The following is a 13,728-nucleotide window of genomic DNA, read 5'->3' on the forward strand; positions in this document are numbered from 1 at the left end:
GTGATTTAAAATAATCTTGTATAATTTTATCTGTTCATATTTTTTATTTTCAATGTACTGTTGTTATTTGCTAAAAATTTTTCAGTACTGAGATTTATGCCTTTGGTCTGTGATGGACAAGAAAAGTGGAAGTACCTGTCTGGTCACTGACAGCCACAGAAGCAGAAACAGGAAGGAGGATGACTGCCATACAAAGCCAAACTATGCAGGATCCAGTGTACTTCATCTCCCCCTGGACACATGGGAACAAACAGCTACAAATCTGAAACAAAAAATAAGCATATTTAGAACAATCTCATCTTATTCTTCTCACCTCACTCTGTCAGAAAACTGCAAACAAGAACTCTGTAACTGTGAAGAGGAAGTCGCTAGTTACATGAAAGTGTATAATTTATCTGTTTAAGGAGCTACAAAAAAGAGACTTCTGTCAGTCTAGAAATAAATTATAAATATACTTGGTTTTAGTTCTTTATTAATAAACTCAGAAGAAACATCTTAGAAGTACTAACTCAGAAATATTAATTATTAAGGCACTGAATTTTCATTTTGTTAGGAACTACTAATTTTCTTTTCTATTTCTCCCCAAATTATTTTTCACTTTTCAATATATTAGCTAAACTGTCTGATGTCACAACATTTCCAGTGACTGCTGAAGTAGTCTTCAAATTGAGCAAAGGCAACATGCAATTGTTTGAGTTTAACCACAAAAGAATCCAAAATACGGTAATTCTCCACCTTGCAAAGTGCCTGGAGCAGCCTATCTTGAGTTTCTACTTTAAATCTCACAAAAGGACAGTCTAGCTTCAACAACATAAGCTGGTACTGTCATTAGAGGATAAAAGCTTTCTTCTAAGCCAACTGCCATGTATAAATACACATGAATTTAATGAAACACAGAAAACATCTAATATTTTTCTAATCACATTTTTCCTAAGAAAAGCAAATCACACACCTAAGATGCAATTTTTATAATTATTTTCGCAAGGCACCTTATTCATCATCAGAGCTATTCTGTCATGGAGTGACAGCAACCACATAATGATTAACTTTTCTGGCATTCCCACCAGCGGCAAAGCGAATACATGTTCAAATACATTATCATTTAATTTCCCGCACCTGCTTTACAAGCAGGCATCGGGAATTCAGTAGAGCTGCCGCCCCAGAGGTCTGGCTTTCCCAAGGGCTCTGATCACCAACACCGCCACCCCCTCGCTGCCGCCGCACCTCCGGGCTTGGCTCCTCTGCCGCCGGCTGCTCCACGAGGCTCCGCTCCTCGCACAACCTGCGCGCCGAAGCCCACGGGGCGCCTGTGGAGCGACCCGAGCCCTGGGCAGCAAAGACTCTAACTCGGCAGCGCCGGCAGCTTCGTTTCTCTTGGATCGAGCCGCGTCTGCCGGAGGGAGGGCTCACCACTCCGGGCGGGAAGCGAGCGGGCAGCTCTCCGGCGCGGCTGGGCGGGCACCGGGCAGCGCCCCCGCCCCGCCGCCCGAGCCCGCTCTCGGGCCCTCAGCTCCGCGCCTCGCCCCGGCCCCGCTCCGAGCTCCCGGCACCGCGACCCTCCCGTCTCCCCGGCCCCTGCTTGCTGCGCCGGGAGCCAGGGGAGCCCGGGCAGCAAGCGAGGGGCAGGAGCCCGCCGCCGCTTCCTCCGCAGCCCCGGGGCGGAGCGGGGCCAGCAGCCCGCCCGGGCCGGCGGCGCCTGCGAGCGGGGCGGCCCCGGTGCCGCGGGGCGCTGCGGCGGCACCTGCGCCGGGCCGGCAGGTGAGGGGCCGCGGCGGGCCGGGGCGGCGAGCTGGCCCCATGCGGCCGCGAGCTGGCCCGCGGCATCCCCGGCTGTGCCCGAGAGCGCTGCCCTCTCCCCGCAGGGCACTGCCGCCCGTGCCGCTGCTCACTCACCAGCGCGCTCCCGCCAACTGCAGGCGGCCACCCCGCACGCCGGCTAATTGCAAGGACACGCACGCTAAGAGGTAGGTTTTTAAATGTAAATATATGCAAAATCAGCATTGTGGCAACTCGCAACAGTTTAATCAGTTTTGTAAATTACTGCTCATTTAGTAGGGCTGTTTTTATTAGCATATCTTAGCATATGCATATAGTCACCTACTAGCATGTATAATGTATTTACACCATCACGAGCAGAATACTATAGCACAGGCTGATTGCAGTACATTACAAACTTACGGTATACATCATGTTTATATGGACATAGGTAATATTAACCTTGATAAACTTAAATGGCAATTTTGGAAATCAAAACCTCATGAACAAAAATACCACAAAACAAGCCAGGAATAGTTTAGTGCGTGTGAGTGTGCATATATATGATGTTTAGATAATTGACTACAAGTAATGAGTGGCTTACCTTTAATTTTTTTATTAGTCTGTCCCCCAGAAGCACTGAAAATGCCCGTACAGCACTGCTGTGGTGCCGAGGAGTTGCTGGAGTGAGTCTCCAAAGAATGTTAGAGGGGGATGCAGCTCTGTCCTTATTAGTCCCACACAGTGTGACCCTCCCACTCAGTGAACACAGAATACTCTGCAAGAAAGAGCAGACACCCAGATGCAGATTTTACATAATCATAAGTGTATATCCCAAGTCAGGTAACAATGTAAGAAATGTTTGGGGTTTTTTTCTCCTTTTCCCTCCCTCTCTGAAAAGCTCCCTCCCCCCACCCCCCCCCGACAGTTCCATAAATTAGACTGCCATGGTATGAATGCCTGAATGAAAAAGTATCTGGTTTCTAGCTGTAAAGAACCAATTATGTACATTATTACGCTGGCAGGAACTAGCTTTTATCTTTTAAGTGGAAGCATACATTAATTTTATGTACTTTTATATGCTTCACCATAAATTTAAAAATAAGTCAGACAAGAAACTAAGAGAGTACACCTATTTATGGCACAGATGCTGTAATGCACAGTGAATTACTGAAATTTGGTTTGCCTTTTAAAATCTATCATTTGTGAACCTGAATGTTCTTGCACTTGTAGTATCACCTGTCTGTGATGAAATGGTGAGACTGAGCACTGCCACTGGATGTTATCTGTGTGCCAAACTGCACTTTTGTCAGGTTCTCCAAGTATGCTTGTGGCAGGTTTGCGTATTGCATTTTAAACATGTGATCCAGATTGAGGGACGGAGAGAAGTAAAATGACTAGAAACAGATATACAGAAGACAGAGCAGGGCTTTAATAAAATATATGTCTTTTATATATATATATATCCAAGACATATTTTATCTTTTTCTTGTTGAATCATTCTGACAAGAGAAAAAAGGAAGGTGGTCATATGAAAATTTATCAGCTTAACATCAATTTAGCCAATTGGTCTTCAGATCAGAAAATTCATAGGGTAAACTTTTTTCTAGCCCCAACTCCCATACCTCAAATCCTCCCACCCACTCACTAGATTTTGGAATGTGTTTCCTCATTTCAGTCAAGATAACTAGCCAGGATAACCAACAAATCACATGGAAAGACATGATTATCTTCCTGGTTTGAATTTCAAAACAGTTGTTGTTCTTCCCAACTTAGAATCACAAGAGAAAGATGAAATTGCAGCTTACGTACATGTCTGCTAGGGTGTTTTATTCCACAGCTTTGCCACAGACTTGTGGTGTAACTTTAGGCAAGTCACACTTCTTGCTTGCTCATTCTGTAAATTATAGAAAGTAAAGCTGTCTTACCTCTCAGGGTGAGGTGCAAGAGCCCAATCCCACAGCTGACAAATCCTCAGAGCACTCTTCTTCTCCTTCAGACTGTTCATTTGATAAATGCTTCAGTGTTGAGCCCTAATTCTGTGTTTCAAGCAGAGTGGTGAGATCCTCAGTTGAAAGACCCTTGTAAAAGCTCTGTCCTTAATGAAAGGCATCATCATTTTTTTATTTGAGACAAATTGCATTTCACATTGCTCTTTCAAGCTACAAAATACTAAAAAAACCTTTTTTTACTCCATTTTACATGTAGTAAGTACCTGGATTCATCTGCCTTACATGAATATAAACAGTCTCATTAATTTCAATAAAATATAAATTCTGAAGTAGCTAATAATTTTAGTTGCATAAGAATTTGCACATACAATCAGTTCATCCTTAAAGAAATATTTCTGTCTCTTAAAATTTCAGTATTGCTTCAAAGTCCAGACCCAAATAGGGTCTTCATTTCCTGTGATGCAATAATGAAACAATTCCTAAACCAAGAATGTTGCTTCACTTACCAAGATATTGACACTACAAATGGAAAATTACATACCTTATTTGGACCATGCCCACTTCAAGAAACACTCCACATCTGCATAAAAGCAGTAAGTAGAAGAATTAGAAACTGCTACAACCTTCCCTGACTAACACGTATGCTTCCTGTACTCTGGGCCAGATCTTCAACTAAACGGGATTATTCCAGTTCACATAAATCAAAGGAATTACAGTGATTTATACTAGTTGAGAAGCACCACATGAGGGACTGCCATCATATGCATTTAAGGACAACACTGTTCACATTAATAAAAACAGTTTGAATGACTAGTGACATGAAAATTGGGAACAAGAAAAACCTTACTGTTTAAAAACCGTTATCATGACCCCCAAAGAATGGCTTCCCTCTGCCTCCCATAATATAAGAAGCAAAGCCACAGCTGGCAAAACATGTATTGTTGCCATAAACAGCTTAGAAATCCCAAACACCCGAACTCTTCTTCACCTGCAGTTACTGATGCACTCCACAGAAAATGTCTATACATTGTCTTATCTGCTTTAAATCCAGGAAGTACTGGAAAAACTGATGATCTAAGCTGGAGCACCAGCAGCAAGTGGATGATATCCCATTTTATCTTTGCAGTAACACATTTTTCCAGCTATCTGAGTTTAGCTAAAGCACACAGAAGACAGAATTAGAGCTGGATCCAGGAAAGAGTCAAGACAAAAACTCCCAAGAAGCAGAAAGAAGAGAAATTTAGGTTTGAAGCCATAGTTAGCACAGACATGCAGAGAAGGTTCCATCTCTGCGCCAAGGGAAACTGCTCCACTGAACAGCTTTTACTACAGCTGCAGTTGCAGGCAAGATGCAAGGGGAAAAGGTGAGACAATCAGGGGGCTAAGGCACTAACTTATTTTTGTAGAAAGTTTTTCTTTACTGTTAACACTCACTTTCACCCTTTGTTTCTTTTTTTGTCATGATTAGCTATCCAAACCAGCCAAGTTGCATAATTCACTCTGTCTGTGCAGTGTTAACAGATTTGTCTCCATCTTGTTAGACCCACATTTTAAACTTGTGTTTCTTACAACACATATGCAGGAATGAAGCTGTAAACTTGGACAAAACTCTTTAAAAGCAGCAGTATCCTACTTGAAAAGTATTTTGTAAAAGGACATTAATTTGAAACGCCCCTTACCATGCTGTTTCTCACTGAATGTAGTGCTCAGTATTTCTGTTCCGTTGTGTAAGCCCTTATGTGGCATTGTTCCTTGCCAGATGATCCTTTCTGCCCTCTGCAAGATTTGCTGGTCACGACAACTGCATTCCAGTGAAGCAATTAAAATATAAATGCTTTTAAATACATGGGACTGAACTGTAGTGAACTTAGACAAAACAGGTGGAATCCCAGCCCTGGGGAAGTTAATGGAGATTTTAACATTGATGTAAATGGAGCAAAAATGTCACTCAAATGAGGGCACTTTGGCAAAAATTACATGAAAAGGGAATTATTTATATGCATGTGCACACATACTAAGCACTCCTAAGCAGCAAAGCCAACAGAAGAGCTGGATGTCACTTCGTTTCTGCTATAGGAGACAAAAAGAGGAAAAAAACCCAACTGCTAGTTCTTCTACTGCATACTTAAGCAGTGCTCAGATTTTCAGTAGAGGGGCCAAAAAACCTAAAAAAAAAAAAAAAAGAGAGAATACTTATCACTATACTTTTGTGGTATTTGTTTTCTTGGCTCAGGCATTTTCTCCACTCTTTGACACTTTACAACATGTCTTAAAATAACCAATTGCTAGTAAATATAATGGTACAGCAACAAAAAAAAAAAAAGAAAAGAAAGGTATGTACTTTATCTTCAATTCCAATGCCAGTGGTAAACCCAATCTCAAAAACATAATATGAGATGTTGCATAATTCACAATGTTTAGTGTTATCTGGTCCTAATATGTTTCATATTTTTATTAGTGGCATTTTAATTCAAAATGCAGACATTTCAAAGTAAATAAATCAATGTCTGATACATTGCTTATATTTGCCAGTTGCAAACATGCCAACAGCAAAGTTTAAGATCTTACGAATAGACTAGGCTGTATGAGACCTGCAGGCTTAATGAGGAGAATTATTTCAGCTCAGAAGGCTAAATACTCTATGCCTGTTTTAACTTGAGCAAGATGAAGCATGGATATTAAATTGTAACAAATACGTCTAAGAGTTTTCAAGTCTCAGCATTAGACAGTGTCTCCTACTGTTGTGTCCTTTCTAGCTGGCTAATTAGCCTAAATATTATTTACAAATAGAATACTACCATGATAAAACCCCCAATTTTAGGTCCAGTTACAAAGAGTTTCAAATCTTCAGAAAGTAACGTGTATAAATTGGCATGTGCCATACTAACTGGTAACTGATGTGTTACGACTATTAGTTTTATCAACATAGTAGCTACAATTATATTAACACATCCAGGATTCTGAGTTCATGCAGTGCTATTTACTATTATGCTACTTTAATGCTCAATTTCCATACTCTCAAGCAACATAAAAATGAAATAATAAAATGACAAGTATTTTATTCATATTTGTTGCTGAATAAATAGGCACAATAACATAGAAAGTCATAATACGTGGGTTTTTAATATGTATCTCTATATTCGCATACTTTATTTGCCTGTCATCTAGGAGTAATAGTCTCAGGGTTTAACCATTACACTTTTAAGTTAGTACTTTTGCAGATTTATGTAAGCTTGATGTCTGCCTAGAGCTATCTAGGTATGGTCTCCGATGTAAAAGAACTCTGAATTCAATAGCATCTAAAAGGCTTCAGCTAGAAGTAAGACAGAAGTACATGCAGAAAGAGAAAAAAAGATCTGGCTGTCACGTGCCCTCTAAACCAGCCTACTGACCTATATGTTGCAAGTCAACATCCTATGCCACCCTGTGCATATATGTATTTTTGGAAGCTGAGAATTTCAACACTAATAGAAAATGACAGTCCAAAGGAAGAACCTATCAGACCATGTTTGCATGACTATTTGTATGTTTATGCACAGCGATTCAAATAAATTTTACTGTTTACTAGGAATGCAAAATCCAGTGCTAACTCCTAGAAAGGCCTCTATTTAAATAAATGGTAGGATCTTAAAATAAATGTAGCCATGTAATGTATCAAGAGTTACATTTGCCTCAATCTCTAATTTATTTATTTTTGGCACATCAAATCTGGTTTGTACACAAAGGAGAAATTTAATTTTGGATCAAGACCAAGTGATTTAGCATGAACATGCCATTTTGATGAAGCCTGGAGTCACTATGAACTGCTTTGGTTTCTACCCTTTCCTGGTAAGTGGAATCCAGATATACCTTGTTGGTTATTTTAATTGTGTACTTAATCTTGTCAATCAACCATGGATTAATTGTGTTGGATCCAATTATTAATGCTGGAACCAACTATGTTCAGACAGCTTAGAGTGGCATCCTGCAACTATTTAGTGAGGCTATAATTCCATGTGAAAAGAATTTTCACATTCTAACCTCCTTGTATAAGCACATGACAGTGGGTTTTGGATAAAGGAGGCAGGGTGAAAGTGAACAGAGAGAGAGATGAATTAGAGAGGGGGATAGAGAAAAAAAAGTAGAAAGAAAGAGAGCGTTCACCAGTCCTGGCTCCAGCATTAATCCAGCTGATGTGCCCAGACTTCGTGGAGGTGCTTTTCTGAAGGTAAGTTTCCCCACCCTAGACATAAGTTTCTTGCTTTGTAAGTAAATTAGTTGTCATGTGCAATTCGTTCTTCTAGACCTTTCCAGAAATGGGTCAGAGGGCTTCAGGGATCTTGGGTGGTTTTGATCCTCCCTCACAGTCCATGCCAGCTTCTTGACCTCACTCCAGTGCCAGCACTGTATGGCATTGTGCTTACCTCCAGGAGCCAAAACGAGGACGTTTTTCCCAGAAAACTGCTGCCCCACTTCCATATGCACCCCCCCTTCTCCTGCCACATCTTGTTCTTTCTCACAGTGTATTATTACCATCAGCCCTTGGATGCCTCCATCACTATCAGTGCATGAGACATATACATTAGCTCTTTATCTTCTGGGCTTCTACAAGGGGAAGACAGTTTTCACAAAGAAGCATTTTTTTGTAATAAAATTTTGTTTGTCCATATTTTTTTTTAGTATGAATAATCATAGCTTGACATGCTTTCAAACCTATTTGTGAAGAAGTGATTTTGGTTCATGTGTTAAAACTAAAAGGTCAGATTCGTGAAAAGATAAGAACTCACAAACTGTTACAGGACTGAGTTGATCAAACACTCATCAGCAACACTGAGCTTATCTCTCCTATTGCAATATTATTCCATTTCCCAGGACTTAGAATAGAGGTTTCTTCTTTAAGGAGCTGTTAATAAGTTACAGATACTTCACTGGTCTTTAGGGGTTTTTAAAATTTACTTTAAAAGAGGATTTGACTCCTGGAGAATAAAATTGGAAAAAAAAATTGCTGAAACAAACTAAGCCTGTTGGCAGGAGTAAAAAAAAACCCAAAGCAAACAAACAAAAAAAATCCCCTAACCACAGAAGGCCTGTAATGAGAAGAACACATAACCAAAACCAAGAGCTTGCATGCGGCACACATTTGTTCTTACACAGGGTTTATCATTCCCACAGAATTATTTCTTGCAATCAGAACCTGGGTTTGACTGCCAAATTAGCCTAGCCTAGTTCCAAATGACAAATCTGGCAGGCCTCCTTCAGAGCCCTCCCTAGTATTGAACTTTGCTACATAAATCAGTGGGAGTCTGAGTGTATCCCATGGCTGCCTGTGGTACATCACAGCAAACCTCTGGAGAAGTGTTCCCAGTGCACAGGGAAAGAAGCTGTCTACATCCAAGCACACTTCTGGAGTTACAAAACAAAGGATTACACATATTAACTTGATTTTATGTGTTCCTGTGGTGTGACGACTGCGGAGTTGCTAAACGAAAAGTAATTTAATCACAAGTTTAAATCTAGTTTTAAACATTATGAGTTAGTTCAGGCCAAGGGAATTGTGAAAGTGAGTTTATGTTCCTGCTTACACTTTAGCAAACAGCAAGTGGAGGGAAATCTGACCACAAGTCGTGTGAGGCACCTGAGATGTCTAAACTAAAGGTGTAATTTCCCTTAGGAAATACAGATTTGAGATTAACTGTTCTTTACAAGTGTCTCTCTTGATTTTAGAGTGACAGTGTTCGTAACTTCAACCTGACACCTTAGTTTCTGAACTGAATCTGTACATGGTAAAAGGTTTTATAGAATCTGTGGACTTTCAACCAGTTTAAATAAACTTTAGGACCAGCACAGCTTTTAAATACCTTTAGATAAGGTGATCTTACATACTTAGGAATATTTATATACTTTTTATGGCTAAAAATTAACTACAAAAATTACCTACACTACTACAACACAAATTTACAATTATGTAAATTGTTCACAAAGTAAATTGGACTGACACTAGTAAATAGAGTCAAATTCTATGTACAGAGGACTTAAATGAATATTCCACAAGCATTACCTGCAGCAGACATGATTAACTAAGAATTTTCAGTTACATCTACATAAGGTCCCTCCATTCACATTCAGAGCAGCTCTCCTTAAGAGTTTCATTAACGCAAACTTACCTCAGTCTACAGCAAAGGTGTGCATATCCTTTTTAAATACAATCTAATTTTATTATCTAAGAGATCATAAAAATTTTAGTAGTATTTTCAGTGGAGGACTTCCACGCCTGTGGTTTTATCAGAGTATTAAAGATAAACATTACTGTTTGTAAAAGAGCATTCTCCACTTGTGTTTTAGATGGTCTCAGGCAGTACTCACAGGTACATAACTGCTCAGATCCCCACCTTACTATAATTTCTCTCATGTAATGAGTTAATTGAGAAGTCTTAAATACTTCCCAATCTATGTCATTGCCATCATGTTGAGTTCAAGCACTGTCCCATCAAACTCCCCAATCCTCTGTCTTGCCTGCGTGATGACAGCTTGTCTCCAGACTGGAGAGAAAAGGCAAGAAAAACCATACAAGGAAAAGGAGCAAGAGATAGGATGATATTTAACACATGGAAGGCTATCACTGGTCACCCCTGTAAACTAAGACATCTAAAAAATAAAACACCAAATTAATTTAGTGATTTCTTACTCTATCTTTGAATTATCTGCCTGTGAGAGTCAGGAGCTGAGGCAGTAAGACAAAAAGAAAGAAACAGAAGTGAAAATTAAGATAGTACCATTTGATATAGGGTAGTCAAATGGATTGAGCTAGATTCCTTTTCCTCTCTTTGTTAATGAAACACAAGCTAATCTTGTTGCAACCAGATTAATTCAGCCTCTTCCAGTGTATAGTACTATTCAAGGCAGTTCTTTTTTTTTTAATGTTATCAGTTTTAAAGTCCTATAAGTTTTTCCATTTATCAGTAAATGGAGACAACAGTGAAGCATGATTATATGGTTCATTCCAGATGTGTAAGTGGGCATGGACAAAAAAAGTCTATAAATCAGACTGAATTCAGGATTGGATCTCACTTCTCTGATGTAGCCAAGGGATATGCTTTGGATGCCTAAGAAATATTTAATCATAATTAAGCCATAATTATCGGGAGCCATAATTTCCCCATCTTCCCCCATATTTAAGCTTCTTTTCTCTGAACTTAAAATACGTATTAAAATGTCTTCATAACTTTGAGAGAGTTGAGAAGTGCGTTTGACAATGATTTACAGAAAACCTGTCAGCATTAAGAAAAAGAACACCGCAAGACAGGAAAAAAAAAGAAAATAAAGGGAATACCCTTTAATAGTAAAATAACACAATGAGAAAGCACCCTGAAAATAGCTTCATCAACTTAATTTCTGCTAAGTAGCACTGGGGAAAAAAGTCACTATGGTTCACTTAAAAACTGAAACATTTTTACACATATTTTAAAAACCTTGTCTACAAATAAATTTTTGTCATTCCTTTCCTTACTATTTTTCCTGAAATAAACTGTCTCCCACATGAGTGATCCCAGTTCCATTAATGACCTTGGCTTTTGCTGTCAGATTTTCTTATTTAGCCCATGGTTGTTCTCTCCTGTGTTGCTTGCAGGATGCCACTGCTGTATAGCTCCACTCTATGATCTCACTGGAGTGAATGAGCAAAAGGGAACTAGAAAGTCAGTGCAACTGAAACACCTCTGTTTTTCTGCTGAGTATGGGAAGTGTTGGTAAGGTTTTTTTATTTAGGAGTTTTTATTTAGGAAATTTTGAATTCATAAGTCAGTGTATGCTTTGGCATAGACTTCATTTGGGCCAGTGTCACACCTGCTATCTATTACCTTCACTTAGCTGCTGTTGTTGGGAGTTAGGAGTATTGGAGACCTCAGTCAAGCCAGGATTTCACTCTAAACAGAAAGTATGACCAGTTCTTTCAGTGATCCTCAGAGGACAATTAAAAAAGAAATACACCAGAAAGAGACCACTTGCTTGGATTATGATATTCCTTCAACTGTTGAATACCCTTATGGTATCAGGAGTCTTATTTCTGTGGACAAACTTCGGCTATTCTCAGTTCTTTCTGAATAACGAAGATGGATTGAGGAGTTTTTGTTTCATTTAATCTGTTTTGCTACAATTTTTGCTACAAAGCACTGTGGTTTTGTGGGAGGTGTGTTTTTCGGTTGGTTGGTTCCAGTCTTTTTTTGGGAACCATTCCTGCTCATTGACATCAATTAGCAAGCAGAATGCTTGGATGGTGGAAGCTAACACAATGGCATAGTTACACAATCAATACCATATAAAGCAGCAATGCAGCTACACTACTGCTACTTAGCATTTCTTTCTGTTAAATGCCATCTTTTCTAAGCCATCCCAGTGTGTGTGTGAAGCTATTACCTCTCTTAAAAAGTTTCAACTTTCCAAAATGCTGTATACTGCTCAGTAAGGTTAGTCCTGCAGTATTTGCTCCTGCAAGTGAAACTTTATATTTGATTTCACTGTATCACCATTTTTCCTGGGCAATCTAAATTACCCTACAAAAGTGGACATACCATTATTTCCTACTCAATCATTTTCATGTCAACAGCAAGCTACTCACAATGTTTTCTAGCTGAGGAAAGCAAAGCTTTGTGTTCCATTTACAGATGTTTATCTAGCAGTAATGTGATAGTTTTGCAACAGGCCAGCTGAGCAATCTCTAAATTTTAAGGGAATTTTCTAAATACATGTGCGAACATTATTTTTCTGACAACTGGAAAACTGGAATGAGAAAAGTAGTATTCAGACAAATTTTGAAGTTGCTTAGCAATGCCTCAGCTAACTTGTAACTGCTTATTTTTCAAAAATACTTGATTAGTCACTATTATCATTCAGAGCTGCTTTCTCATACAAAAATGTGCACTGAGACTTCGCTTACAGACCTGCTTTATGTACAGAAACAGTCTGATTCTAGTGGCATTCACACAAATACTCTCAAGAAACAGTATAGATATATCTAGAGAGCTCCTGTTGTGAAGGAGAAAATAGCTAGTAACAACAAAAATTAATGCTTTACATTTGTTTGCAAACCTATCCTTTGGATATCAGGTGTGTTTAAAGAACGTGCTCATATTTTCAACACATTATTAGTGTATTATTTGTTTGAACAATGCCAAAAGTCAGCACAATTAAAACCCAAATGGAATAAAATCTGGTAACATCTGCAATGGCTGTGGCTTCAAAGGTCATCAACGTAAAACCACACATGATAAAGCAAAATAATTGCTGGAATGGAGGAAGGAGAACAGTCACTGAGGTCTGTGGGTACATAGAAGAGAGACAGGATTGTACAAACTCTAATTAGCATGTCTGTCATGCAAAAAATAAGAGACCAACAGACTGGAAGATGAAGGTGAAAAGATCAACAGGACCAGATTTATTATTATTTTCTATCTCTTCTTGAATTACCAAGTTCATCAGCATTCAGAATGAAAATGCTGCGGTTGCAAATATTGGAAAGAATGTTTTAGATAAGTTAGTCATACAATAATAGAAAAGAATTATTTCTTCAATATGTAGTGAAGAAATAGCAGAGTTTAGGTAAGCTCCAGTTGTGCATATCTACAGAAATGGGAACTTTTATGATGGCACTGAATGATAGGCTTGAATGCTTTGGAAAGCTATGGTGCCGTCAATAGTGACAGAGCTTGACAAAAAAAAAAAAAAAATTTGGAAGAACCCATTTTAGTTTTGAAAAATTGGATTTAAAGTTGATATATACTTAACTTTAAAAAGATATTACACATATATAACACACCAGTTCCCGAAGTTCTTGCTATGCTAAAACTTCAGCGGAAATGCAAAATTTCTCTAAGTAATTCTTGTGAGATTTGTCTCTCCTGAGATCTCTGGCAAACCTCCTGCATGGAAAGGACTCTGGAGAGCTGCACCGCGGGAGCCCTCTGGTGGAGGAGAGGGGAAAATGCCCCGAATCTATAATCGCCAAGCAAGGCTTCTGACACTTAAACAGGATTTTTACACCTAAAAT

General features: G+C 39.1%; 1 protein-coding gene across 1 annotated transcript; it reads left to right on the plus strand.

Moving 5' to 3' along the window:
- Positions 1–1,181: 1,181 nt before the first annotated feature.
- LOC146423254 (uncharacterized) lies at positions 1,182–7,369 on the plus strand (the record flags this gene model as incomplete). The annotated part of the gene is made up of 4 exons (XM_085044983.1): positions 1,182–1,964; positions 2,378–2,598; positions 4,122–4,300; positions 4,759–7,369. Coding segments are annotated over 4 exons (1,210 nt in total), but the record flags the coding sequence as incomplete, so codon positions are not given.
- Between the last annotated feature and the right edge of the window lie 6,359 nt (positions 7,370–13,728).

Source organism: Lichenostomus cassidix, unplaced genomic scaffold (assembly GCF_008360975.1).
Source record: "Lichenostomus cassidix isolate B80296 unplaced genomic scaffold, HeHo_3.0 HiC_scaffold_449, whole genome shotgun sequence".
NCBI lineage: Eukaryota > Metazoa > Chordata > Aves > Passeriformes > Meliphagidae > Lichenostomus > Lichenostomus cassidix.